The 27828-nt window shown below is 44.0% G+C and overlaps 2 protein-coding genes across 4 annotated transcripts in view; one reads left to right on the top strand and one right to left on the bottom strand.

Annotated features, from left to right (window-relative positions):
• Positions 1 to 211: 211 nt before the first annotated feature.
• Positions 212 to 8104, top strand: LOC311341695 (pannexin-1-like). 2 transcript variants are annotated; one of them, XM_084466499.1, is made up of 9 exons: positions 212 to 416; positions 524 to 603; positions 1411 to 1617; positions 2496 to 2611; positions 4484 to 4671; positions 5010 to 5288; positions 5452 to 5674; positions 5776 to 6055; positions 6569 to 8104. In XM_084466499.1, exons 3-9 carry the CDS (start codon positions 1437 to 1439, stop codon positions 6610 to 6612), a joined length of 1311 nt encoding a protein of 436 aa, XP_084322625.1. In that variant the 5' UTR covers positions 212 to 416; positions 524 to 603; positions 1411 to 1436; the 3' UTR covers positions 6613 to 8104. The 2 variants fall into 2 exon arrangements, with proteins under 2 accessions (XP_084322625.1, XP_084322624.1); XM_084466498.1 differs by having other exon boundaries at positions 212 to 603.
• Positions 8105 to 9160: 1056 nt separating this feature from the next.
• Positions 9161 to 27828, bottom strand: part of ryr1b (ryanodine receptor 1b (skeletal)) — a 108233-nt gene continuing 89565 nt past the window's right edge. For both annotated transcript variants that reach the window (XM_084466609.1, XM_084466610.1), the window contains exons 85-105: positions 27035 to 27115; positions 26619 to 26707; positions 24285 to 24413; positions 23486 to 23590; positions 20015 to 20096; positions 18376 to 19688; positions 18200 to 18285; positions 17771 to 17939; positions 17413 to 17499; positions 16903 to 17232; positions 16686 to 16816; positions 14553 to 14595; positions 14320 to 14453; positions 14146 to 14206; positions 13907 to 14053; positions 13324 to 13458; positions 12850 to 13006; positions 12088 to 12152; positions 11796 to 11896; positions 11599 to 11650; positions 9161 to 10988 (exon numbers count right to left, since the gene is read on the bottom strand). In XM_084466609.1, the coding sequence (XP_084322735.1) occupies positions 10893 to 10988; positions 11599 to 11650; positions 11796 to 11896; positions 12088 to 12152; positions 12850 to 13006; positions 13324 to 13458; positions 13907 to 14053; positions 14146 to 14206; positions 14320 to 14453; positions 14553 to 14595; positions 16686 to 16816; positions 16903 to 17232; positions 17413 to 17499; positions 17771 to 17939; positions 18200 to 18285; positions 18376 to 19688; positions 20015 to 20096; positions 23486 to 23590; positions 24285 to 24413; positions 26619 to 26707; positions 27035 to 27115 (3593 nt within the window). In that variant the 3' untranslated portion in view covers positions 9161 to 10892. The remainder of the gene's footprint in view (positions 10989 to 11598; positions 11651 to 11795; positions 11897 to 12087; positions 12153 to 12849; positions 13007 to 13323; positions 13459 to 13906; positions 14054 to 14145; positions 14207 to 14319; positions 14454 to 14552; positions 14596 to 16685; positions 16817 to 16902; positions 17233 to 17412; positions 17500 to 17770; positions 17940 to 18199; positions 18286 to 18375; positions 19689 to 20014; positions 20097 to 23485; positions 23591 to 24284; positions 24414 to 26618; positions 26708 to 27034; positions 27116 to 27828) is intronic.

Here is a 27828-nt window from a genome sequence, read left to right as displayed (position 1 = left end):
TTTCGATGTATGAAGGTTTTCGACGTAATTTACAGTAAATACAATTTACGTGAATTACAATATTCGTTCTTATGGAAACCGTACGCGGCGCGTCACGGTCACGCAGCCGGTGATTAGCAGCGTGTTGGTGGGCCGGCGGCTGCTAATTGGCTGAGAGGACGGATGGAGGGGGCGTGGCCAAATAAAACAGGCGGGGTTTGCGGTACAAGAAAGCACGACCACATTTTTTTTTACGTTTTTTATTTTGATGCGGACATCATTTCCAAGTTCAGTTAAATAAATCAAGTTTCAATCACAACAGGTCATGCGTAATATAATTCGTAGAAACTGATTATTTAACTGATTTATTGTCCTGACGGCAAGAAATACCAAGGCGGGAGGAAGAGGCTGTGCACTCGACCGGAAGAAGATTAATTGTAAAGTTTCTGTTATTGTTTTGTTTACGGAACATATTTTCTATTGAGGCTACTGTGCAGTTATCGCTCCGCCTTGACTTCTTGTGGAAACCTTTCAATTCGAACAGAATACAGAAGAGTCGATAAAGAAGTTCACACCAAGATCGATTTATCCTTCTTACCCGGCGGCCTCCTCAACACCCGCCAGGTACTCGTGATGTTGATTATAGTGAAGAGACTAGGGGATAGAATATGATCCAACATCTAAACAGATGGGGACAATGTCTTGCCGCCTCGGATGATATCGGGTTACATGTTGCAGGTCTCTCTTACAGTCAGTGTGCCCTGATGTCTATGTTTTTTGTACAGTGATATGAGATCAGGAGTCTCCCAAACCTGTAGAAAACAGGGCTACTTCTGAATATTCACATTCTATCGAATGGTAATGATTGCATATATGAGATTCAAATGATCTTGTAACGATTATTATTCGTTTTATCGATCTGTTTAGACCTAGTGTTCTTCCTGGCATGGGCTGCATTGATGACATTATTCCAGTTTTTGTTGGTTAGTGGAGTCGTCCCCATCCAAATCTATTTTAACCTTCTTCACTCGTAGTGTGTAGGCTACTTTATGTACAAAGTAGAACATACGACGACGAAGCTGAAAACTGCTTTCTCAGCGTCTGGTTTAAAGAGAAGTAAAAGTAGAATGTGCTGTGATAAGAAGTTATTGCGGTTTGCCTCAAATGCCCATTATATCCAATTATTGGACTTTGTGAGGTCAGAATATTGCCATATGCTTTAATTTGAGTTAAGTCTCATACAAAAACTTTATATTATTAAGTAATATCAATTCCACAAGAACACATTCAGTTTTGGAAACCTGACTGGCATGTAAAGTATATTTTAAGAGTATATAATCCACAATTAGACAATATTCATGTCATAGTCTGTTTTAGAAAGCATGTACTAAAGGCTTAACTAAACCACCCTTGGACACGACCCTTCCTCAGTTGTCCAGCCAGCAGGTGGGTCAGAGATGGCGATCGCTCATGTTGCCACGGAGTACGTGTTCAGTGACTTCCTGCTGAAGGACCCGACCCAGGCACGCTACCAAAACATCCGCACAGAGCTGGCCGTGGACAAGATGGTGACCTGCGTGGCGGTGGGCCTGCCTCTCCTCCTCATCTCGCTCGCCTTTGCACAGGAAGTGTCCGTCGGTGAGTGTCAACCTCCACCACAGCCCGTGCTTCACTGTTTTAGCCGGTTATCTCTGACAGATCATTAAGCACCAAGTAGGGGTTAGACAGTGAATACAGAGACAGGTCATTAAATTGACTGCATTTATAAGGCGCTAACCAGTAACTTTTTTTTTCGAACTCAAAGCGCTTACTTATTTAATTATTGCCCATCATTCCCCCATTTATACAGACATTCACCCACCGGCGGCAGTGTCAGCCATGCAAGGTGACAGCCAGCTCGTCGGGAGCAGTTAGGGTTAGGTGTCTTGCTCAGGGACACCTAAATACCCACCTAGGAGGATCCAGGGATCAAACTTGCTACCTTCCGGTTGTCAGTCAACCCTCTCTACCTTGGGTTGACTGGCAACTTCAAAATGAAAGAGAAAAAGGAGAAGTTAGGGGTTGGATAGTGAATACAGAGAATGACCGTTAAGGAGCAGGTAGGAGTTAGGTAGGAGTTACCGTCCCTGTGAATACAGGGACGGTTCATTATGAGACGGTAGGGGTTAGACAGTGAATACAAAGACAAGTCATTAAGGAGCAGGTAGGAGTTAGACAGTGAATACACACACTTTTCATGAAGGAAAAGGTATGGGTTACACAGTACAGAGACAGGTCGTTTAGGAGCAGGCAGGTGTAAGGGCATCCTTCTCAAAGACGTAGACTGCAGACATTGGGGATCGGACCCATAACCTTTTGGAAGGGATTAAAATCCTCACCACTAATGCACCAATGTAATTTAGTTATATCTTTACACTGCAGCTAATTGTTCAAAATAGTTTTTAATAAGATTGTATAGTTCCATTATTGTCTACCCATCTGATCCGATACATGTTGTGCTTCTTTGTTTGTTCCAGGAACTCAGATCAGCTGCTTCGCTCCCTCTAACTTCTCTTGGAGACAGGCGGCCTACGTGGACTCCTACTGCTGGGCCTCCGTGCACACACACGCACTGCCTCTGTGGCTGCACAAGGTACGCAGGCACACACGTGCACACTGTGTCTGTGGACACAAAAATTGTTAAGTGAGAAATGGATACAAAAAGGTAAATAGCCTTGCATTCTTTAATGCAAGGCTATTTACATTTTTTGTAACCAGCAACTATTTAATTAACATGGCAACATGTCTGAACGACAACGTGTCTTTAAACATGACTCCCAATATAATCATAGACACAATTACAATCTGTCTGCTATGAATCACCAGAACTGGAAGTGCTGGTTTGATACAAACAGGCGTGTCAAGGCCTCAAGGTCTGGGTGGGCCAGGTGGAGCTGAAAGACATTAAGACATTAATACATAAGTTTGCCTAATCTATTACTGTTAGAAATCCAGCTTTTCATAATAACATTTCCAGGTGATATATTTGCATCCCAGGAAGCAGTGTCAACTGTTTCCACCTGTTCATACACGTAGAACAACAAAAAACACATTGCATCTGCTTCCACAGACACTCACGCTTTAACCCCATCAACCCCATCAATAGGTAGTAGTAGTTTGCTAGTGGCTACGGATTGCCAGTAAGTCTTTAAGGGATATTTACAATTACCCAAATTTCCCATCTAGGATTAATAAAATATAATCTCTAAAAATGTCCATGCATTACTTTCTTAGTTGGTATTGTTTTGTTACTCTTGATTTGTCCCCAGTTCTTCCTAAATCCTGCTGCTGGTGGCTGTGCTGATGTATAATTTGTCCCCAGTTCTTCCCCTACATCCTGCTGCTGGTGGCTGTGCTGATGTATAATTTGTCCCCAGTTCTTCCCCTACATCCTGCTGCTGGTGGCCGTGCTGATGTATAATTTGTCCCCAGTTCTTCCCCTACATCCTGCTGCTGGTGGCCGTGCTGACGTATGATTTGTCCCCAGTTCTTCCTACATCCTGCTGCTGGTGGCCGTGCTGACGTATGATTTGTCCCCAGTTCTTCCTAAATCCTGCTGCTGGTGGCTGTGCTGATGTATAATTTTTCCCCAGTTCTTCCTACATCCTGCTGCTGGTGGCCGTGCTGATGTATAATTTTTCCCCAGTTCTTCCTACATCCTGCTGCTGGTGGCCGTGCTGACGTATGATTTGTCCCCAGTTCTTCCCCTACATCCTGCTGCTGGTGGCTGTGCTGACGTATAATTTGTCCCCAGTTCTTCCCCTACATCCTGCTGCTGGTGGCCGTGCTGACGTATGATTTGTCCCCAGTTCTTCCCCTACATCCTGCTGCTGGTGGCCGTGCTGATGTATAATTTGTCCCCAGTTCTTCCCCTACATCCTGCTGCTGGTGGCCGTGCTGACGTATAATTTGTCCCCAGTTCTTCCCCTACATCCTGCTGCTGGTGGCCGTGCTGATGTATAATTTGTCCCCAGTTCTTCCCCTACATCCTGCTGCTGGTGGCCGTGCTGATGTATAATTTGTCCCCAGTTCTTCCCCTACATCCTGCTGCTGGTGGCCGTGCTGACGTATGATTTGTCCCCAGTTCTTCCCCTACATCCTGCTGCTGGTGGCCGTGCTGACGTATGATTTGTCCCCAGTTCTTCCCCTACATCCTGCTGCTGGTGGCCGTGCTGATGTATAATTTGTCCCCAGTTCTTCCCCTACATCCTGCTGCTGGTGGCCGTGCTGATGTATAATTTTTCCCCAGTTCTTCCTACATCCTGCTGCTGGTGGCTGTGCTGATGTATAATTTGTCCCCAGTTCTTCCCCTACATCCTGCTGCTGGTGGCTGTGCTGATGTATAATTTGTCCCCAGTTCTTCCTACATCCTGCTGCTGGTGGCTGTGCTGATGTATAATTTGTCCCCAGTTCTTCCCCTACATCCTGCTGCTGGTGGCCGTGCTGATGTATAATTTGTCCCCAGTTCTTCCCCTACATCCTGCTGCTGGTGGCCGTGCTGATGTACACGCCTGCACTGTTCTGGCGCTTCACGGCCGCGCCGCTGCTCCAGTCGGACCTGGGGTTCATCATGGAGGAGCTGGACCGCTGCTACAACAGGGCCGTCACCCTGGCCAAGCGCATGGCCACACACGACCTGCCCTCCGCAGACGGGTAACCACGGCAACCAAACCAGGGCAACCAACCGATTATTTAATACAGAAGTAAATTTGGCCTTTGGATGTGACTCTGCACTTTACAGTAAAAACAAGTCAGTTCCCAGCTGGACGGTTTTGGGTTTGAACCCCACAACTTAACTTGGCATCCTTAAGCAACATGCCTCCTTACCCCTCCCGGCTCCTTAATGACCGGTTACTGTATCCCCTGTAAGTCACTTTGGATAAAAGCATCTAAATAGTCAATATTATTTTGCGATGTACGTTTTCAGTTAACTCGGTCCACGTGCGGTTTCACATCCCAGTTTTCATCCCTCTTTTCCCTCCTCTCTCCAGCGACCCCACTGACGGCTGCTTCATGTACCCCCTGGTGGAGAAGTACCTGGTGACCAAGCGCTGCTCCCGGGGGGTGCTGGTTCGCTACCTGGTGTGCCGCGGAGCCACACTGCTCATCCTGCTGTGTGCTTGCGTGTATCTGGGCTACTACCTGCGTCTGGCCTCCCTCACCGACGAGTTTGGCTGCTCGCTGCGCACGGGACTGCTGGAGGACGACCCCACGGTCCCGGAGAAGGTGCAGTGCAAGCTGATCGCCGTGGGGGTCTTCTCCCTGCTCTGGTCAGTCTGCTGGGCTTGTTTGGTTGTTTGGGTGGGTGGGGGTGGTGGTGGTTCGATAAGTGTGGCTCGATGTTCACTGGAACATTGATATTACAGGATGTTGGTCGGGGAAACAAAAGAGGTAGGGTTGGACAGGTTTATTTTAAATCAGGTGTGTTTTCAGTCTCGTCAACCTGGTGTTGTTCTCCGCGTTGGTTCCCGTGGTCATCTACGCCGGTCTCCGCCCCCTCCTCTGCGTCGGACACGCCAGCTTCCTGGACACGTATCAATCACTGCCCACGGTCAGCGTTCTGCCCCGGCCCGGCGGCCAATGGGACGACCTGGCTCTGTACCTGCTCTTCCTGGAAGAGAACCTCAGTGAACTGAAGTCTTACAAGTACATCAAGGTGCGTCTGTTTTGGATTTCTCATGTTGGATGTGTTCCACATTTTGTAGACACACCTCTCACCCAAAATCCTCTCTCCCGCTACCTCCGTCTCCCCCCCAGGTGTTGGAGCTGCTGAAGCGCAGGGGGGAGTGTTCTGGCGAGGACTTTGACAGTATGGGACTGCTGCAGACGCTGTGCCTGGTGAAGATGGACACGGTGGACGGCAGGAAGGCCCCGAGAGGAGCTGATAAACGTGCCGACCTCGGCTCCGCCAGCCCCAACGGGAGCCCCGGCCTGCCAGGCCCAACCACCACCCCCAGCCCAGGTGTGGTGCCCAGCAGGGAGGGGTCAAAGACAGCCTCAGTGGCCGACAGCACCGGCCAGGAGACGGAGATGCAGGGTGAGTCCTTCATCTCCAATTTTTACGTCTACAATTCTACTACTCTTTGTATATAGACAAAGTTGTTGTATTTATTCAGCATATTTAATTTAGTGTTACAGATTTCTCTGGGTTTGTAGTTTATACTGTCCTATAAAAGCCCTGAAATAGCTTGGGCATTCCCTGATTCCATTTTCAGGGTGTGACAGATGATGACTTGTAAACCTTTTCAGGTTCAACCTATCCAAGATTGATTGAACCCGAGATTGAGATTAACGATGCTTGAATCAAAGTTCTGGTTTTAACTTAAACACATCCTAACCTGTTCCTTGAAACAGGGCCCGGGTGGTAAAATACTGGTTTGAAGGTTGACTGAAAATGTAAAAAAAACAATGAAACACTTGTTTAACAGTAAATATAAGCCATAACTGTTAAGATTAAAGGTGCTACTGCATTCTCTGTTACACCCTAAATAAATAGAAACAGCCAATTATGTATGTATGTAAAATACCTTCTTTTTTTTTTTTTCACCAGAATTCACTCAATTGCTCCAAACAGACAGCCATGTGATTGGCTGAAACCAGCTGCTGTAGGGTTGGCCAGTGCACCGTCTGATTGGTTGCTTTTGTCGGCTGGGCATCCGCTGCTATTGGATGTGACTATTGGATGTGTCCTCGTGGGGCAGTACCTCCTGCTTTTTGTCCTGTACTGTTTTACACACAGCCTGTGCTGACACGGGTCAAGCCTGGTTATATGTTCTCAATCTGGTTCCTTACAGAGGAACCTTGCCTACAAGCTGCTGGAGTACATGTATTCTTTTGGATTCACTGAATGTGTTGCAACTGCTGGTACTTATTAGATAGTGACGTGTGTGTGTGTGTGTGTGTGTGTGTGTGTGTGTGTGTGTGTGTGTGTGTGTGTGTGTGTGTGTGTGTGTGTGTGTGTGTGTGTGTGTGTGTGTGTGTGTGTGTGTGTGTGTGTGTGTGTGTGTGTGTGTACTTAAAGGGCTTCTAATTTAGAAATTACAAACCATTTCAAAATCAGCCAGACAGGAGTGTTACCCAGAAGTTGGTATATTCAAGTTAAAGTATAAATGGGGGGCCCTTTACTTTTACCATGTGTGGCCACCATTGTCATATTTTAGTGTCGAGGGGTCGAACTTTAGCAATAGTCTTAGTTTTTATTTTTTTGTCATTCCAACTCTCAACTTACATCAACCATCTAATTTATTCCTTTTTTTTGTGGGGAAAGTAATTAGCTACCTTGTAGTAAACGTGTACATCACAACTGAATTGTGCAGATACTTAAAGGAACAGTGTGAGCTTGAGTCAAACATTTGATATCTGGTATGACTACCCTGGAAATTATGCGACCTAAAGATTTTTCAGGATTGTAACCTAGTTTACCTTTTTATATTACTTGAACAAGCCGATTTCCTGGTACCTTCCTAAATCCTGTTAAAGCCAAACATAATAAACACACTTAATCTTTGTTCAGTAAAAGCCAAAGTGAAGCTAGCTAGCCAAGATCAATGTGTGGGGTGGTTATTACCCATGATGCACTGCTTCATCACAGACCCATACCTTGGCTGCAGCTACTCTCGATTAAATTTAGCCACGCCTACTCCAATACCAAACCATAATGCATCATGGGAAATTAGCCCAAACGTAATTATGACGCCTTTGCCCTCGGACATGTTATGAACAAAAGGGCTTCCAAACATAGTATTCAACGCTTAATCTTTCAAATATGTTCGTAATAACAGGTTGTTAAATGTGCCGTTTGTTCAGGAATCTCAGGGAGTTTTGCTTCTTATGTGTTGTGCCTTTAAGATGTTCTTCTGCCTGTAAACGTGCCTGTGAACTGACTTTTGTTTTGTAATTTGTATGAGGCATGTTATAAACTGTTCTTTCAATGTCAATATGGCAACGATGACTATGATGTTTAGATTTAGCATGTTATGCTATTTTAGTTAGTTAATCAAAAACATTCAGTTTTTGATGTACCTGAACCTTTATAAAGTAGTTAAGGATGAGTCTGGGATTGCCAATATATGTGTTAGTTTGTAACTGCCTTTTGTACATTTTTATGGCAAAATTTTAATTAATGTTTATAGGTTTTAAAGACATTTAAAAACTTTAAAACTTGGAATTGTCACATGAAGTCCAACTATTGATGACTCAAGACTACGCAATACTATTAATTTGCTGATATTTTGCATTTGTAATGTAATAAGTTCAAGTGTCATATTGTCATTATTAGAGGGGGTTGTGTAGTTGTATTATCAGAGAAAATATTTTTTTCAGTGACAATTCAGTTACAGCTATGAATCCTATTAGTAATCAATTGGCTTTCAAGAAAGAATTGATATCAAGAATTGATTCCCTTTCAAAACATGTTGGGACTGCTCTCTCCCTCGCTCTCTCGATAGATATATAGATAGATATAGGGTGCAATCTGAAATACAGCTCCATATAGTATCCGACAGTATTTAGATTCTGTATGGCTATATAGAGCTAACCGCACCCTTCTTACAATAGAATTGTCCTTTTCATGGAGGAGAAGGCCAATTCCATTACTGAGAAACCAATAACACTGTCTATCCCACCTCTAATTTCCCGATGCTTGAAAAAGCAGAAGCTTTCTGAGGCATGGGGTGAATAGGTTACAAGTGAATATGTGCCCACTTTTCCTAAAAAAACTATATATAACTGGCACCCATTGAGGCTTCTTACCAGATTATTGATTATGGTTTGTAGCAGATACCGGTATCAGGTGGTGATACTGACATGTTGATTCTCAGATGCTTGCTTGGTTTTTATACACGCTTGGGATGTGCCTGCATAAACATTGTGTACCTTGCCTTTTAAGGCAGCAGGGGTCGCAAGCCTATGCATTATTTGTATTAACCACTACCATTACACGGCATTAGATATTTTCACCTGGGTTGAGGGTGGTGTGGAAAAGCAGAGAAAAATATCTATACATCTATAATGTACATTGTGTTATATCTTGGGAATTAGTAAATTGGGGAGGCAAAGCCATCACCTCAGAACAGCAGCCACCCAACAAGGAACAAGAGAGAAAGACAGAAAGAAAAGAAGGGACAGGAAGTCGACAGGCAGGTCATCTTAAAATAATCTGTTTTTTTATTTATCTTGGTTTGAAACACGAGGATCTGTCGCAGAGCTCTCTGGTCAGCGGTGCTAAGCTAGTCTGTGACTTGCGACGCGCACACCAAAACACGCCCCCCAATCAGCAAACTTGACGTCAATTGAATCCAGATGTGATTAATAACGTCTGATGATGACGGCTAGATGTTGAAACTCAAGATGGGAGCGAGAGACCAGGTGGGTATGCCTGTAACCGTGGCAACGCGACACAATGCCGCGCGATTGGCTCGTTGCTTTCTCTTAAATTGAGAAGCACTGACGAAAAAATTAAAAAGTTATATGCTATTTTTGTCTCTTTTCCCCCGTCATAAAAACACTACTCGTAAAAACACCAAAGCTAAATCTGCAAACCGAGTGTGAACTTTGATACAAGACTTCCTGTTGCCCTTATATAATATATTAGGAGCACAAGGTCAGTACATAAATAATAAGTGTATATTTCACCTCCAACTAAGGTTGCAAGGAAGGGGTGAAATCGTCTGAATTCTCCTATGCCCCAAAGTATATATATATATATATATATGCATCTATAATTTATGTAAAATATGTCAGCAAGGCCACAAGGGCGGCCTAGTCCTTTGTCAGTTGTAGATGCGGCACAGAGGCCAACATGTGTACATTTGAAATACATTTAATTCTTATTTCAATGCACTAGAAATATAGGGTCACAAACCGAACAGTCAACCACCTGGCGCAAACAAGATAGTCGCTGTCCTACAAGTGGATCTTTATATCAATAATAAATACACAAACTGGTTGTCCTCTGTGTGAGAGTGTGTGTGTGTGTGTGTGTGTGTCATCTTAACAGCAAAGAGGAACCTCATTGTGCTAGTCAAGACTGGTAAGACTTTAAAGTGTGAACCCCCCCTGCGGAGACAGTGGGGCAGGTCGTCCATCAGTGTGTTCTGTGATCTCACTGACAGCTGTCAATCACATTTGGGTCATGGTGGGTGTTGTAATTAAGGTGTCCGGGTTGAATGTTTGTGCAGCGCGGAAGAGAGAGAGAGGGATGACCTCAAGTGGACACCCGAGGCACTACTTCAAATCGTTCTCATCGTCAATGAAATCATCTCTTTCTTCTCTGCAATCTCAAATCTGAATACCAGACGTCTGGTATGGACAGCATAAATAATAATACACCACCACGTTAATAAATAAGTTATGAATACTTTTGTATCCTTTTTGAAACTATATATACGTGGTAGGATACAGGCTCTCCTCGATCCAAATCAAGTGTTCTAAAGTGTGCAGCGAGACGGACAAGGCAGCTGCATGTGTAACAGGTGGGACAGTCAAGGCTATTTTATACAGGCAAAGAAAAGGCCAAGGTAGTGTATTTACAGCGATAAAACAAGGCCCAGACTTCTTTAATTGTCTCGCTCTGACGCGTCCTCAACGGCTCCACCGTCCATCTCCATCTTAAGTCTATTTCTGTCAAAATAATTTCATCGAAATCTCTAGTTGTAGCGGTAACAGTTAGAATAGTGCAGTTGAAGTGTGCATAGCTTCGAGGGAAATGAGAGAGAGACACACAGAAACAGAGAGAGAGAGAGAGCGAGAAAGGGACCAACGATCTTGCTAGAGTTTTAAGCCTCTCCTCTCCCACCTGCCCCTCCTTTATATCTCCCTCCTTTCCTCCTCTGTTCTTCTCTCTCTCTGGCGATTGCACACAGAGAAGAGGGGAGTTATCCAAGCTGGTCTTCATACTGCTTGCGGAAGCAGTCGCCGGCCGGGAAGAAGTCCCAACATCGCTCCTGATACATCTTCCACACGTACGACTCCTACAACACAACAAGAGCAGACAACCAATCAGGAGATATATATAGAGAGAGGAGACAAATCACAGCAGAGCAGGGGGAGGAGTTGATGTTTTTTAAACGCATCATCTTATATAAAAGACCACCGTTTGTGTTTGGCTAGGTAAGGTTTAATAGGTTTGTGTTTGGCTAGGTAAGGTTAAAGGTGCCATGACATGCCACCAGGTGTGGTGTGATTAGCCGTTACAAGCCGTTTTGGAAATCTGCCCCATATGACATCATATGGGGCAGGAAGTGGGCGTGTCCACCTAGATGTGTGCTGGATAGATCAGTCTATCAGCCTACCCAGTGGACTGTAGCAAATGTTGCTCATCTATCTGTCACACATCTAGGTGGACACGCACACCTGTGATGTCTTAAGGGGCAGATTTCCAAAACGGCTTGTAACGGCTAATCACACCACACCTGGTGGCATGTCATGGCACCTTTAATAGGTTTGTGTTTGGCTAGGTAAGGTTAATAGGTTTGTGTTTGTCTAGGTAAGGTTAATAGGTTTGTGTTTGGCTAGGTAAGGTTAGGTTAAGTTTGAGTTCATTTTGTTAACTACATTGTGTTGGTCGGGTTTGGTTCTCACCTGTCCTGTGTGCTCCGTTTCATCCTTATTGATGAGATACATCAGGAAGAACCTGAGAGACATAGACACATCATTATACACACACACACACACACACACACACACACACACACACACACACACACACACACACACACACACACACACACACACACATCATTTCTCACACACACAGTAGCAGTAACCGTGTAACTCACATGTAGTTGGCCAGGTTGTGTTCCTCAAGGGTGTGAGTCTCAAAGCCGTGAGGAGTCGTGTCAAAGTAGTCACTACCAATACCACAGATGAAGCACTTAGTCTGCAGAGTGAGAGTTGGAAAAAGAGATGAGATAGAGAGGCAGAGTGCGCGATAGATGAGGAGAGAGATGAGGGAGAGAGAGAGTCAAAGAGACAGCATGAGTTAAAAAAAAACATAACCAGACAGACAAGTAGTCAGACAGCCAGCCAGGTAAACAGAGACCAGTAGTCAGACAGACAGGTATATCTTACCTCCATGTCCTCTCTGACTTGCTCCTGCTGATCTCTCAGCTCTCCAAAGGCATCGATGATCAGACCTGAGTAGACGCAAACAGATTTCACTTACAGTCAGACATATCCATTGTAATATAATCTATACGGCAATTCACCATGACGTCACACTACGTTCTTCCGGGTGGCAAAAGCCGATGCGTTCTCCGTTGGCACCACTAGTAAACAAACCCTTCCACGATCGAGAAAACACAGTAAATGGCTTGAATTAATGATTTTCTTCTTGCGGGGTGCTACAGGACGTGTCATTAATATATATATATATATATATTATATTATATTAATATAGTTTTCGTCATCGTTTCAACTTCAGATCAACAACAATCTTTTGTTGACTGTGTGACATAGTCTTTATTGTTATTTATTTATTATTATTTATTATTATTATTTGTGTTTACAGCCAGCTGGATGGCTTCAGGTCAGTGGTAGCCGCTCGTTCTGCCACTCGGAAGTGTCGTTACGGCTATTGTTTACTAACATTCTGAAATGCCGTATAGCTAGGAATAATTTCATCAGTTTGTCTTGGATGCAACCGTAGATACGGTAACCATGGCAAACAGAGGGTAACCAGGGAATCAAAGTGTAACAGAGGGTAAGCATGGCAACAGGGCAACAGTGGGTAACAGAGGACAACCGGGGTTACGGGGGTAACTCATAAGGGGTAACTGGGGATAAAAGAGGGTAACCAGGGTAACAGAGGGTAAACCAGGGGTATGGGCATACCCTGGATGATGGCCAGCAGGATGACGATGACGAAGAAGAAGAAGGTGATGTCAAACACAACGCGATACAGCTCGTACTCGTCCCCTGCCGGATCCTCTATCTCGTCTCCAATACCGCCACCAGCACGCACGCCCACGTACATGTGGAACAGGTAACACTGTGGGGAGGGGTCATCATTAATCCTTAATGATCGTCTTTATGGGCATTATTGAATGACAGACAATTTACTTCAAACTGCCAATTTCAGATTTTAGGAGAGCGACATAAAGAAAATATTGATATGATTAATGCTAACGAAATGCATTAGTTTGATTCTTCCGCTTAAAATAAGGATGAAAATCAGTCCATCCCCACATACATGATGCGTCATCCATAGGAACCACATCCGTTCCTTATACTGTTGTCTTATCCTCTTATCAGCCCTGATAACTATATACTCAATAACTAGAAGTGATATCCATAGCTGATACTCACGGTCATCATGTCATCACACTTCATGTCGGGCTCGTCTTCGTCTTCACTCATGTTGTAGAACTTCCTGAAGAAGTTGAAGGCGACCACGGTGTAAAGGTAGACCACCACCGCCAGCAGGCCCACCGTCATCATCAGCTGTTAACACACACACATTACATCATCAGCAATTAACACACATTACATCATCAACTATTAACACACACGCACTTAACGTCATCAACTATTAAACCACAACATTTCATTGTGTGATGTCCATGTCTCTATAAGGTGGTGTAAATTGTGTGCAATGTATGCAGCACTTTTCTAACCTGTTGCAACTCAAATAAACTTTATAATCAGTGCCTCACATTCACCCATTCACACACTCATGCATACATTAAAGGGGGTGGCAACTATTAGGGTAGCAGTTAGGGTTAGGTGTCTTTCTAGGAGGAGCCGGGGATCGAACTAGCAACCATCTGGTTGCCAGATGATCTGCTCTTTCTCTGGAGCCACTGCCTCCCTGTGTGCATGGGGTACCCGGTTCCCCTCTGAGGTATAGAGACAGCCTGTTATGATATGGGTGAGTGGTGGCCGTTAGCACCTGTTTCCCGTTGTGGGTGACAGAGGACAGGATGGTGCGCAGCGTCTTGACGCCCATGGCGATATCCAGCAGGTGAGCAGCGAAGAAGAAGTTGTTGTAGTGTCCCAACAGGGACGTCAGCATGTACCAGCACAGGTACAAGAAGGTCTGAAGGAACAAACAGAGTCGTTGACCACCAATTAACCAATCAGCAGAGGGTCTGTGTTGTGGTCATGGGGACCACATCTTCCTGTACTCACGTTGTCGGTGAACACTACTCCCAACTTCCAGATCTGGTATTTGATGTCAATGGCTGTGATCCTATGGAGGACAAGATTATGCAGTAGTTTATTCTTTCATAAAAATGTGTTTAATAATGAAGTTAGAAGACAACATACAACACAAGGACAATAGTGTTTAGTAGTGTTGAATACCAGCTGAACATGGAGCTGTCTGGTTCTGGTTTCTTCTCGTGAGTCATGGCGCTGACGTCTAGAGATGCCAGGTCCATACCGAGCAGCTCAGCGATCCTCTCCCTGCCATAGATGTCTCCATACTTATCTAGAACCTGCACTCACACCACATGACAGGAACGTCAGCCAATCACATCCTCCCAGACGTCTGCTAGGCTAATGGTGTAACGCTGTTGCTAGCAGTGGGACCGTACCTTTCTCTTCACAAATTTGTCCCAGTAGTTGTTTGGGAATGAGCTGTTGGTAGAGGAAAGGAAAGACAGGACACACACGTGTCAAGTATATGCCTTATGTTGTTGTTATTTTGGAAATAACTTATCTTAGTATTGGATAGTTGTTGAGTTGTCATGACATTTCATAGCAAGGAACTAAATGTATGTGGGTTACACAGCAACTACAATAAACAAAATCTATTTAATTGAATTTGATCAGTAGAGGTCCTGGGCCCCGTTTCCCGAAAGCATCGTTAGCCTAACGACGTTGTTAAAACCCTCGTACGATCATCGCGTTTTTCAGACTGTTTCCCAAAAGCATCGTTACGTAACGACGTTGTTAAAACCCTCATAGCTAACGACGGCTACAGGGGTACTCGTAGAGCGCTAAGAGGCATCGTTACTATAGCCTCAGTGGAGTCACCAGCTGGACATTCCGTGTATTGGATGTGTTTTATTAAAACACATCCAATACCACGGAATGTCCAGGTGGCGCTATTTCGCAATACCCCAAAAACAGTGGTTACCGCCGATATATAACTCATAGACTACGGTTAGATTTAAACAGCAAAGACAGAGGCATGTTAGAAGTCAACAAAAATATAACTTATTGCAGCAATTTAAAATTCCAAAAATACATGCGATACAGTCGAAATGTACCGATCAAACGCCACGTCACAAGGCAACCCTATCACAAGGCATATAATAAAATCTAATGATTCCATTGCTCATGTGGGAGGTTGCTTGCGAGCTGCACTTGCTGTCTCCCTCTGATTTTAATTTAACCATCGTGGTTAAAATGTCCTCATATTGATCAATGACAGAAGACATAGGCCTACTGTAGGCTACATGAATCATGCTGAAACCAGCGGGTGTCGGATAATTTCTGCAGGCGTTTTTTGTTGCGATTGTTTGCCATAAAGCACTGTAGGCGCGTCGGTGAGGCTGTGATGAAGTTCACTATTTATTGGACCGTGTCTAGACAGTTACAAACATCCCTGACCTTAGTGGAGTGCACAATCGCCAAGTTGAGAGCGTGGTTTCTGCAGTGAACGTAGACTGCTGCGGGAAAATGTGCTGCGATGCGTGCCTTTCCCGCTTACATTGCCCGCACCATCATACCCCTGCCCAACAATATGGGCAGGAATCGATCTAGACCAGCAACAGCAATAGCCGTGTCAATGCCTCTGCGTTTGAATGATAATGAATGAATGGAACGTTGCATTTTTAATGTTGACACCAAAGTTTCTCGACGAATTAATGAAACCTTCTGCAGAATCAGAGAAAGTCTGCCCTCTTTGCGGCGCAAAGCATGTTTCAGAAAGCACATTTAAATAAGTGCTATAGTTGTCACACAGACACATGCTATTTTTTATTTTTGCAATATGGAATTATTTCAGGGGAGAAAATGCCGTGAAACAATGTAGGCCTACGCACGGTGCGTTCGGGATTAGGACTGATATAGCATATGTCGGCCTAGACCTAATCAATTGTGTTTTAATATTTGTAGCATTCATCTTAGTCTATTCTTTTCGTAGGCTACTCTGCTGTTGGCCTTGATGGGGAGATATTTTTTTGCTGCCACAAAATATAGTTTAATCCAACAACATTCCTGCGTCTCCCCCTCCTACCGAGCCCATTTCAGCACCGTGTCAGTGGACAGCTACAATCCTACGACGTCGTAAGAGCAGAGCACGCGCGTTCATGTTAAGATGAGTTTCGGGAAACGCTCGAAAAAAGTAACGATGGATCAATCGTACGATGGATCGTACGAGCGTGGATCCATCGTTATCGGAAAACTGGGCCCAGATTTTTTGCCCACTATATTATTATTATTATTATTATTATACACTACATCCATCCATCGAGTTAATCCATATTCATCTATATTTATGTCAGATGTGTGTGTATAAAGGTGTATCTATATCAGCTTGTGCGGATAGATGTGTATATAGCAGGTGTGTGTACATCAGGTGTGTATATAGTTGTGTAAATATTGGTGTGTGTGTGTGTACCGGTGTGTGAATATTAGGTGTGTGTGTATAGGTGTGTTTGTGTTTGTGTGTGTTTATATCAGGTGTGTGTGTGTGTATCAGGTGTCTCAGGTGTCCCTACGGGGTGTTGAGGACCAGTCGGTCCCATTGGCCCTTGATGTCATCATCTTCCGGTTGCTCGGTAACATAGAGACCGTCAAACTCCAACTTCCTGGCAAGCTCCTTCTCCCTCTTGAAGATCACCAGGGGAACCTGAGGCAGAGACACTGGGTCAGAACCATGATCAAGAGAGAGAGACAGACAGACAGACATGGTGATATGTGTTCTGTATAGGTCACCTTGAGACAGTTGTATCCGATGATGCAGAGGACAGCGATGATGGTGTGGAAGACGGCGAGGAAGGACATGGTGGGCTGCATGTAGCCCGTGCTCTCCTCCAGGAAGAAGAACACCGGGCCTTCCTCCTCCTCCTCCTCCTCTCCCTCCTCGTCCATCCCGGACCCTTCCTCCTCTGCCCCTGAGCCCTCGAAAGCTGCCGAGCCCTCGAACAGAGCCGAGCCTTCGAAGGCGCCGGAGCCGTCAAACATACCGGAGCCCTCGAACATACCTGACCCTTCGAACATACCGGAACCCTCCTCGTCATCGCCACCCCGGGAGCCGTCGGAGACCTGTGGAGGCCGGCCGGACGTTCAGGAGAACACAGACAGAGGTTTTCTGTCCAACTGCTTGATTTGAATCTATTTTGAATTGAAAGACTTCCTGCTGATAAACTCTTAAACAGAGGGAGTTATAGTGAGCTGGAAAGTTTAGTGGTCAGGTGTTAAATGGTAAAACCCTTTGACCCTGACCTTGTAGAAGAGCAGGATGAAGTTGAGAGCGAAGGCGATGAAGAGGGCGAGGAAGCGCAGATTGTAGAAGTTACGAGACAGATAGTTCTGGAAGGAAAGAGGGAACAAAAAAGTATTCATTTAAATTCAAACATCCTCTGACAAGGTTACAAATATTCTGTTCTGGTACCCAGTTGAAATCTACAGAACTTCCCAATATCTAGTGGGGGAAAAAAGTATGATTTATTTTTGGTTTCACTTTGCAAAAACAACACAATACAGACACTACCAACGTTTTCAAATACATTTTTTAAATCTGGAAATTTTTAGATCTTTGGACATAAAAAATGTTCAATAGGCCTCGATGTTGTGTTCTCACCATGAATTTGTTCCTCTGCACGTCCAGCTCGTTCCACAGCTCGAAGCCGTCCGTGGCCGACTTCTTCTCCTTCTTGGGTTTGGTCTTCACCACCTCCGGCTCTGGCTCGGGCTCCTCCTCCTTCACCTCTGCCTCAGCCCCCGCTTTCTCCTTCTCTCCGTTCTCCGCACTGCGAGGACAGTGAATATGCATTAACACAGTTTGTTTGGAAATACTTTTTAAATCAAGGAAAGGAAGGAAAGGAACCAAACATGCAGGCATCATGAGCAATGAGCCCCTACCTGCTCCTCGACAAGCATTTAAAACTCAATCTCATTTCCTCTCTTTTAATCATTACTATTTAGTCATATTAGCAGATGCTTTCATGCATCTGCTAGAGGAAATGAGATTGAGGTAACGAAAGATAGACATCAATACAAGAAAACCTACTCTGCTTTCTCGGTCTCTGGAGCAACTTCTGCCTCTGGTTGAGGCTCTCCTCCCTCTGCTCCCTCTCCGCTCGTAGCTGCCGTCAGCTGTGTGAAGAGAGGTTATCGAGGACAGACGAAAATTCAACATTAACCCAACTGCTCCAACCGGACGGCCTGCCAGCGGCACCTATTTACCAGCTTCCTCTTCAGCAGCGGGGTTCCCTCTGGCGTCGGGGGTTCCTCAAGGGTCGTCTCGCCGAAGTCTCCCAGCCCGCCAGGCTTTTCTGGGCCGGTCTGTGAGCCCTCCCCGCGGTCCTCCCTGTCCTCCTCCTGCTCCTCACCCTCTCCAGCGTCCAGGTCCGCAGCTCCGTCAGCGTCTTGTATCTCCCGAGCTCCGGGTTCGGGGGGCAGGTCCCCATGGACTTCGTCCTGCGTGGGGTCGGGCATGCTGGCCAGGATCTCCGTCACCGTCATCTTCTTGGCGCCCTCCACCAGCCCTCCGCCGAACAGCACCTTCCAGATGAGGGTGAAGAAGCCCTTGCACACGCTGTAGACGAACAGCAGGATGCCCATGAGCACCGTGTAGATGAAGGTGACCAGCGCCACCACCATCTCCTTCACCGTCATCTTCCTCAGCTTGCGGTATTTGCGGCGCAGGTTGCGGAAGGTGAACATGTTGAGGAAGAGCACCACGCTCTTCAGGAAGTCGGCGAACGCCGAGCTGGACTCCGGAGGTTTCTCCTCCCCGTTGGCCTCGTCGCCTTCTCCCGACTCCACTTCGTTTCCTCCTCCTCCACCTCCTCCTTCTTCCTCCTCGTCGTCCTCCTCTTCCGCCTCCGGCTCCGGCTCCGAGATGGAGGCGGCAATGTTCATCTCAAAGATGGTGTCTTCGCAGAAGTTTACAAACATCTCCATCTTCTCGGATTCCTGGCCCTCATTCACCACGTCAAAGATGAACTGCCTCTTGGACTCCCTGACCTGCGGCATCTCCCACTGGTTGCGGTTTGCTTCGCTGATCTCAAAGTAGATGCGCTCGATCTTACGGCTGGCTCCCATGATCTCGATGCGACCCAGGAAGGGCCGGAAGTAGTTGAGGACGCTCTCGGCCTGCCCCAGGAAGTTCTGCAGCCGGGTGTCGTGCGGAACGTGCTCCGACAGGTTGGTGAGCAGCACGGCGATGTTGAAGCCGATGTCCTTGGCCGGCTCCTGGAAGCGGTCTGCAAACTCCTCGAAGTTGATCATCTCGTTCTCGTCGGCCTCGGAGCAGGAGAGCAGGAACTGGATCTCTGACGGAGAGTACTGCTTCTGGCTGTCCATGGCTTTGGAGAAGTCCTTCTTGGAGATGAGGCCGCGCGGGTCGGTGACGTAGTCGCGGAAGGCGTCTGACGCCACGATGTCTTTCAGCTTGAGGAACATATCGAAGAACTTGAGGATCATCTCTACGTTGCTGGAGGACTCCACCAGCATGTCCACCATCTGCCTGGCGATGGTACCGTTCACAATGTTGCCTGAGGAGAGGAGGAGGAGAGGGGAGCAGTGGAGAAGGGAGAGGAGAAGGGGAGAGAGGGAAGGAGGGAGGAGAGAGGAGTGGAGAGAAGGGGCGAGAATGGGTAGGAGACGTGAGGGGAGGAGATGAGGAGAGGAGAGGATAGGAAGAGAGATGAGAGGGGAGGAGAGGACAGCAGGTGGAGGAGAGGAGAAAATGTGGAGTAAAGGAGAGGAGGAGGAGAGGAGGAGAGGAGGTGAGGGCTACTGAGGATGAGGCATTGGTGTGTGAATACCACAAAATGTGTGTAACAGGATCAACTCAAGAGAGCTAATGCTGGAATTTCACCTTCAAGTAGAGAGAGCAGCATCACCACCATTTCCTTCTGGAGGTCCAACAGTTCCTTCAGAAGACCGATCTGACTCGAGTCCTACAAGACACAAAAACCAGCACACACACACATACACACAGACCGCAGAGAGAACTCAATGACGTCAACTTCATAGAATGATTATAATCGAGTCCTAACAAGACCAAAATTGAGCAGGAATAAGCTCTGTATTATGTTTCTACTGTGAAAGATATTTTTAAGCCATCCCTCATAACTACACCACAACTGGAAAGATCCTGAATGTCTGGAGACATTTCAAACTCTGACATTGGATAGGAAAGAACAGAAATGGCATTGTGACAAATCCCAGCTAATCAAGTGGCTACCTACGTATTTCCGAAGTATACATTGAGACAAGTTCTCAGACGCTCAGCTAAATTGCAAGATGATTTAATTGCACTTATCTACAAGATAAAAGACTTTGGGACACTCTACCTCAGAGTCCGTTCTACTCCAGAAAAGATCCTTGGGTTGCATTTTCAAATGATAAACACGATTGTTTTTACACGTCAGCTCCTTAGTCTCTAAACGTGATGGGATGGCCAGATATTTAAAACTATAACATTTACATACTAAATAAATATCTTACTATAGCCTTCAACCAAATGCATTAGAAGCGTTAAACCCTACTTATGACAGGGTAAACCTAAGCAGCATGGGTATTATAGATGGACTGCCAGACAGACATTTAACACTGTATACAAAATCTATATCTAACTACAGCCTTCACCATATTTATGAGAAGCATATAACCCGACTTATAACCAGATAGATAACCATAAGCAATGTAAGGGAACATGATAGGAAAGCAGGATACTATGACACCACTGGCTCAATGAACAGATTGGGTAACTTTGTGGTACATTATTATTACAAAACTGGCAGCATGAACTACTAGGACTACTTAACAGTGAAGTCAGCAGTGGCTGCACTAATGTAACTGTTAAATAGCTAAATGCTAAATGTTTTTTATGCACATTAAATAACCAAGTCTAACCATATATTCATTGTTGCCCTACTGGTAGGGTGAGAGGAACACTTGTCAAAGACCTAGCCAGCAGCTATTCCTCATGTGTTGGGTTATTTAATAAGTCTTATCTACAGCCTCTCTTACTCTGATCATTTCAGTTCAGATAGCTGGTGTGCAATATCAGTAGTTGGTGATATTAGTTAATAGGTTAGCTGACACTCGGTAGCAGCTCTCAGAAGAGTTCACATCCAATTGCTATGTTACTTGGTTTCCAACTGACATTTTGTCCAGATTTTTGTGTTCCACTTGAAATGACAAGTGTAAGAGTGGCTTTGATGACTTCTAAGTAGAAGCTCGTAGTATAAGCATTATAAAACGTTATTCTAGGCCATGGCTGAATAAATAATGATGGGCAAATTGAGGGCGATGATGACGATAACGATGACGAAGGCATAGAAGGAAAATTCCACCAGGAAGCAATGTAATTAAACGGCTAGGTTATCTGAGGTTAATTTACTTAACCTGACATTTAATATTTAAATTCTTCCCTTTTGGGTCAGCCAACTTAACAGGTCAATATGAACTATAGGAAGCCACAGGAGTGATGGTTCTTTCAAAATAAATATTTGTGGCATTCTCAATGTAAAGAACCAGGAGTAAAAGGAGGCTAGGGGGAGGCTAGAGGGGACAAACTGAGTGGAATTTTCCGCTAGTCTGCACAAATCACGAGGATGGGAAGAGGCGAGAACAGAAATATGTAAGGGGGTTGACTTTGGTGGGGGAGCACAGAATCTTACTGCATTCCGTTGTCCAGAATCAGGGTGCATCTGACGGGTTACACATGAGAATAAACACATCACCAACCAACATGTAATGCTTAGCCCATTTAATGCTTTTTAGCTTCTCAAAATATCAGAGAAGCTAAAAATAATTACTTTTGTTTTGTCATTCGTAGACGAATCAGTGTAGTATTTATCAGATACATTTAATAGATACACATCTGATTCTTGCAAACCAAAAATGTAGACTTAAAGAAAGCTAAAGTTCAGAAACAAAATATCTCATTATAAACTTTAAAATGTTTTAAAATGGTTATTTAATTACCTAAAATAATGTCTTGGATACACACTTAAAAAATTGTATGTGTTAAGTGCTATGTGATATTTTATAACAACTTTTAATTTAAGGCACAATATATATTAATATTAAATTAAGACTATTAAATTAAGACTATTAAATTACTAAATTCTACTAAATTTCCCCAAAAATGTTTTACCAACCAGAACAGTTGGACAAAAAAAAAATAGATTACGAAAACGTCACAGTTAGTTCCCTGTTAAGCCGCACAAACAGTTAATACACAAACTGCAGTCACAAACCAAACACTATCAATGCAGAGCTCTAGTCAGGGTTATGGATTTAGTAAGGTAGGGAGGATTTATTGTTATTGTTGTTTAACAGCATGAGGAAGAAGAAAGAAAGAGTTATAGGGTCTTGTCAGACAGAAATAGATTCAGGAAAATTCATTCTGCCATCTATGGAATTGTTATGTCTGATTTGTAGCATATGAATGTCTTTTTTAAATTTTATTATAACATTAGGTGGTATTCCTGTAACAATTAAAACATTTACAGGAAATGTCCAGCATTAACAAATATTTAAGGGATGTCATTTATTTGGAGATACATAGATTTGACAATAAGGTCCATGTCAAATATTCTGACGTTTCAATATTTGTGATGTTATTGTGAACATATTAAAGTAACACACCACTGAGCCCATGAGCTAACAATACTAAGCAACTGAGCAACAATAATAAGCCACTGAGCTAACACTATAATATCCTTCTATGCTGAGAACTCCTGTAGCTTGGTTTCGAAAGTCAGCCGTTGAACACTAATAGTGACATTGTCGATTTCCCAGTTCACTCAGAGGCAGAAACAGGCAGGGAAGGAAAAAAAGAAGGAAAGAAATGTGGAAAAGTAGGGTAAAAAGTCTTCGAAAAAGAATACAAATTGAAAGAATTAAATAATAAATACATACTTGTCTCTGCAGGAACCATGTGAAGAACAGTATGCCAGCATTAGTTTATACAAAACGGACATCTGATACACTGATTCATACTTCGTAATGAACAATATCTGGGGATTTTTTATTGTTGGTGTTTTTACCAGAAACACACAAATATACAAATAGTGCCAACGTGAAATCGAACTTGAGTGTGGTTTAGTAAAAACCAAATTCTTTTGAGAGGTGTTATCTCAGAGCGTGACTTGGTTAGACACAATAACAAACAGACCGGATCAAGCAAAACATACAGAAATAAATAGCATTTCTCTGTAGGGATCCATGTTGAGAAAATACCAATGGTCTCCTTTAAAGGTGAAGTGTTGGATTACCTGAGCTAGTTCCCATTAACATGTGTCTTATGTGTTTAAAGGCGAGGTGTGATGCGTACCTGAGCTAGTTTCATCATCATGTGGGCAAAGACGTGGAGGAACCCAACCACGGCGTCCCACAGTCTGCTGTGAGCCAGAGACTGCTGGTTCCCTGTACAGGGACCCTAGAGAGTGAGCAAGAGCAAGAGACACATAGACACACAGACTTTAATATCTTTAATGACGCTGAGGCAGCTCAGCTCTTCCGAACTTTCCCAACTCCACGTTGCTCTTGATCACGATACTGCTGGTGCTCAAAGCTACAGCGATCAAGGCCCAGATAGAGCATTAGGCAAAAGCTATACAAATGACTTAGGCACTGCTCCCACTCACCAAAATGTACTCCTCTATCTCCTCTCCCCCCTCACCTCCATCTATTTATCTCCTCTCTCCCCTCACCTACACTCCACGTCAACTAGATCTGCGCCCTTTCTCCTCCCCCTATTCTATCTCCTCACCTTTATATATATTCTGGCTCCTCACCTGTATGCATTATATCATCTTAGATTTATAAATTCTATCTCCTCAGCTGTATACATGTGTAACGGATGCCAACTAGCCTGGGCTAGCTGGCGTTAGTATGTTTGTAAATCTTCCACCCCTAGCCTTAAGAACGCTTCTAGCCGCTGAGTTAGAAGCCTGGGCTTTTAGCTCGTGGTTTTAGCTAGTGCTCATGGTTTTAGCTAGTGGTTAGAGCGTTCGACTCCCATGCCAGTAGTTTCATAGTTCGAGAGGTGGCAGGTTTGAGACCTGAGAGCGGTCGAACTGCTCTCTGCTACACATGCTGTATACTCACCTGTATATATTCTTCCTCCTCACCTGTATATATTCTGTCAGGCTGTTGAAGACCTGCTTGGCCACCGTCATGGCCTTGGAGAAGTTCCTCTTGCCTGGCTCATCAATGATGTCTTTTCCAGAGTAGTACCAGTAGAAGTCACTGATGGACTCCTGCAGGGGGCGGGCGGAGGAGGTGGAGAGACGGTAGAGCAGTGGAGGAGGAGAGAAGAGGGGGGGATGATGAGATATGGGGCAGAGTGGAGAGAGCAGAGGGAGGAGAGATAGACTTCAGTAATATTTATTCTACAGCGCCACAATAGACCCACAATAGATTGTGGGCATTTACTGTTCGCTGCTTCACTGTCTTGCTTAAGAAACCTAACCATTGTAATACAATGACGTCTGCGGCTAACTAGCCTATATGCCATAGGTTATTATTTATCATGTAGCCTAATAACGGCTTAGAATTAATTTAATATTAGCTTGCTTCAAATCAGTAGCCTGCTGTTGCAATATTTATTACAATATTTATTTATCCTTTGCCTTAATAACCAAGGCCTCATCATTTGAAAGTGTAGCCTATTGTCTGCTCTTGCTTTTGGTTGTCTCTGTTCGTTTTAGCAATGATAACAGAGGTAGTTAAGAATGGGGTTTCATCTTGTGTGTTTAAACGTTTGTGCTCACCTTTCTTAGAAAAGTTAGTCAGAACCTGACTTCCTCAATTTTGTCTTCCCTCCCTGTCTTTCTTCACGTTTCTCTTCTGAGAACCAGACTTCAATTTATTTAACTGTGGTTAGGAGGGACATATTGCCGCATCGATGTCCATCCAGATAAAAAAGTCTCACTTGGACGTGGATGGAACCATTTTGCACTTTTTGAAAGGGGTGTTCAGAGTAGTCACAGCAGTCTTTACTTTTAACAATAATATACCCATTTATTAAACTAATTCTCTAAGCTTGCAATAAGATCAATATTAATCATGACATTTATTTATATATATATATATATATAAAAAAATAAAATATAAAATATATATATATATTTTTTTTTTTCAAATTTCTCATGGGCCTCCCTCTGCCTTGGGACCCCCAAGCCTGTCCCCTACTGTGCGTTCACACCGCACATTGAAATACAATACAAAGTGAACATAGAGACGCGTATCGCGGCACAAACCTGCGCCAAGATTTGATTGACGGTGCAACATTTTTTCACGTGAACGGCGAGCGTGTTCACGTGGATTTGCAACGCGACAGATATTATATATATATATAATATATAAATATCTATATTATATAACATATACAATATATACAATATATACAATATCATGGCACAAAGCGGTGTGCGCCTCTGGATTATATTATTAACCCATAAACGACGGGCATTCCGACGTCTCTCCCTCTTCCACAACAGGTAAAGACATGCAATGGTGGTTATCTCGGCCATGGTTGATGAGAATGAATTGGCATAAAGCACCATTGGCGGGCAAAAGATGTGCGACAAAATTCGCTGCGCGACAAAGTTCACCTGACATAACTGCACACAAACTGCACAGCGACAGATTTAGATTTGTCGAGCGACAACATTTGCCTGGTCGTGCGAAAAATCTTTTGGTGTGAACGCAGTGTGTTCACACCGAAATACAAATTTTTTGCCTGGTCGCGCTGTCGCCAAAGTTTTGTCGCGCGACAAATCATAATCTGTCGCTGTGCAGTTATGTCAGGCGAATTTTGTCGTGCAGCGAAAATCACATAAACGTCGGAATGCCCGTCATTCATGTGTTCATAATATCATCCGGAGGCGCACACAGCTTTGTGCCGTGATATTATATATATCGTATATATTATATTATATAGATATTTATATATTGTATTATATAATATCATATAATATTATATATGGAGCTCCGGGAGTCGCAAATGGCAACAATTACTTTCTCCTCCAAGCTGCGGTTCACTGCGGAGTTCAGGGAATGGTTGGCCCGGCCGGTTGAATGCTGATTGGCTGTTTTACGTTACTTCACCCAGGGAGTGAACGCTGATTGGCTTTCTCACGCGAATGCTGCAGCAAAGTTGAAATATTTCAACTTCAGATAAATTTGTTGTGCTGCAAATCCTCGTGAATGCGCTCACCCGTGACAGGGCAAAATGTCGCGCCGTCAATCAAATCTTGCCGCAGGTTTTTGCCGCGACAAATTTCGCCCAATTCGCGTCTCTACGTTGACTTTGTATGGAATCGTGTCTCGCCGTTGTGTTTGGTGTGAACACACCCCAGTCTGACGGCCCTGCATGCGAGTACAACCATCTATTTAACCCAGGCCCGCTGGTGTTAAAGGCGACACCAGCACCCTCTAATGGCAGCAGTGGACCATGCTACCTGAAGACGCAGCAGGTAGTCAACGGTGCAAATGATGACGTTGATGGTGGTGGTGCTGCCAGTCTGAGTCCTCAGATAGTTCTGGAAGTCTGGAGACAGAGAAGATCACAGTGGTCAGATGTTTCATATTTTCTGATGTTATTGTCACATTTTTATTATGTCAAAATAACAATAACAATGATAAAATATGTTAAGAAATAATTATAGCGATATATGTTTCTTGGGTTTGGTTCAGAGACTTGGACTTGATATTTCATAGAATTTATGAATTTATGACAGAAATTATGATTTATCAATGATAAAAATATATATAATTTCACTGTACATTCCATGTTTGGATACTTGAAACCAATTCACAATATTGAACAAACAGACAGTTCACGTGATAACTTTTTAAAATGTATTTTTCAACCCACCGTTGTTGTGGCCCTCACACATCAGCTGCAGGAAGCGGAAGATATCGCAGGTAAACTCGTCGTCCGACATCACTTTCTCATCTGGACACAGAGGAACAAGTCAGGTAACAGAACCACCAGCAGCCTGCGGTGAAGTAGGCCGCAAGCGAGCTAGGGTTTCTGGGCAGCAGTCGGTGAGCAGAGGGTGTTAGAACCACAATGCAGGGGGAGAAACAGCACTGAAGACATCAGCTATTAGGGATGTTAAGGGAAAAAATGTGAGCCTGTCATAAGTGTTTCGCTTATAATCGAGAGTACCGGTGTTCTTTAAAAAAATAGCTTATATTATACTTGTATATCCCCTTTTCTCTTTTTTTTTCAGGATCCAACTGTCTTGAATGAAAGCACTTACATATGAAAAAGAGCAAAATAACTAAAACAAAAAGTGTAAGTGATTTTTTATTTCATTAATGCCAGGTCAAATTGTTTGTCTTGTTAAACTAGCGTGAGCTAAACAACAAAGATAAAGGCGTACAATTCTTTTTACGTTTACGATTAGTTAAGGATAAAACAAAGAGTAAGGGTTAGAGTCAGGACATGTATCTTAAATTTATATTAATCTAACATTATATCTATAAATGTTAAACATAATCTTATGTTAAACATGTCACAGTATTCTAGCAGAATCACAAAAAAAAGCATAGCTTCTCCTTTAAACTTCAGTTCTCAACAAACAGAATAGTGTTGACATTCAAAATGTTTAACATTTTGAGTTCAATATGGATAGACTATGCACATGAGAAGAGAAAAGGAAT

Source organism: Micromesistius poutassou (genome assembly GCF_964030765.1).
Source record: "Micromesistius poutassou genome assembly, chromosome: 4".
Lineage (NCBI taxonomy): Eukaryota > Metazoa > Chordata > Actinopteri > Gadiformes > Gadidae > Micromesistius > Micromesistius poutassou.
The sequence above is the reverse complement of the archived record's forward strand: the minus strand, read 5'-3'. Positions and strand labels throughout refer to the sequence as shown.

Bases quoted from the DNA above. Each gene is read 5' to 3' on its own strand.
- LOC311341695 (XM_084466499.1), top strand. From the start codon at position 1,437: ATGGCGATCGCTCATGTTGCCACGGAGTACGTGTTCAGTGACTTCCTG. The intron at 2,612-4,483 runs GTACGCAGGCAC...ATTTGTCCCCAG, and splicing joins TGCCTCTGTGGCTGCACAAG to TTCTTCCCCTACATCCTGCT. The intron at 6,056-6,568 runs GTGAGTCCTTCA...TTTTTTCACCAG, and splicing joins CCAGGAGACGGAGATGCAGG to AATTCACTCAATTGCTCCAA.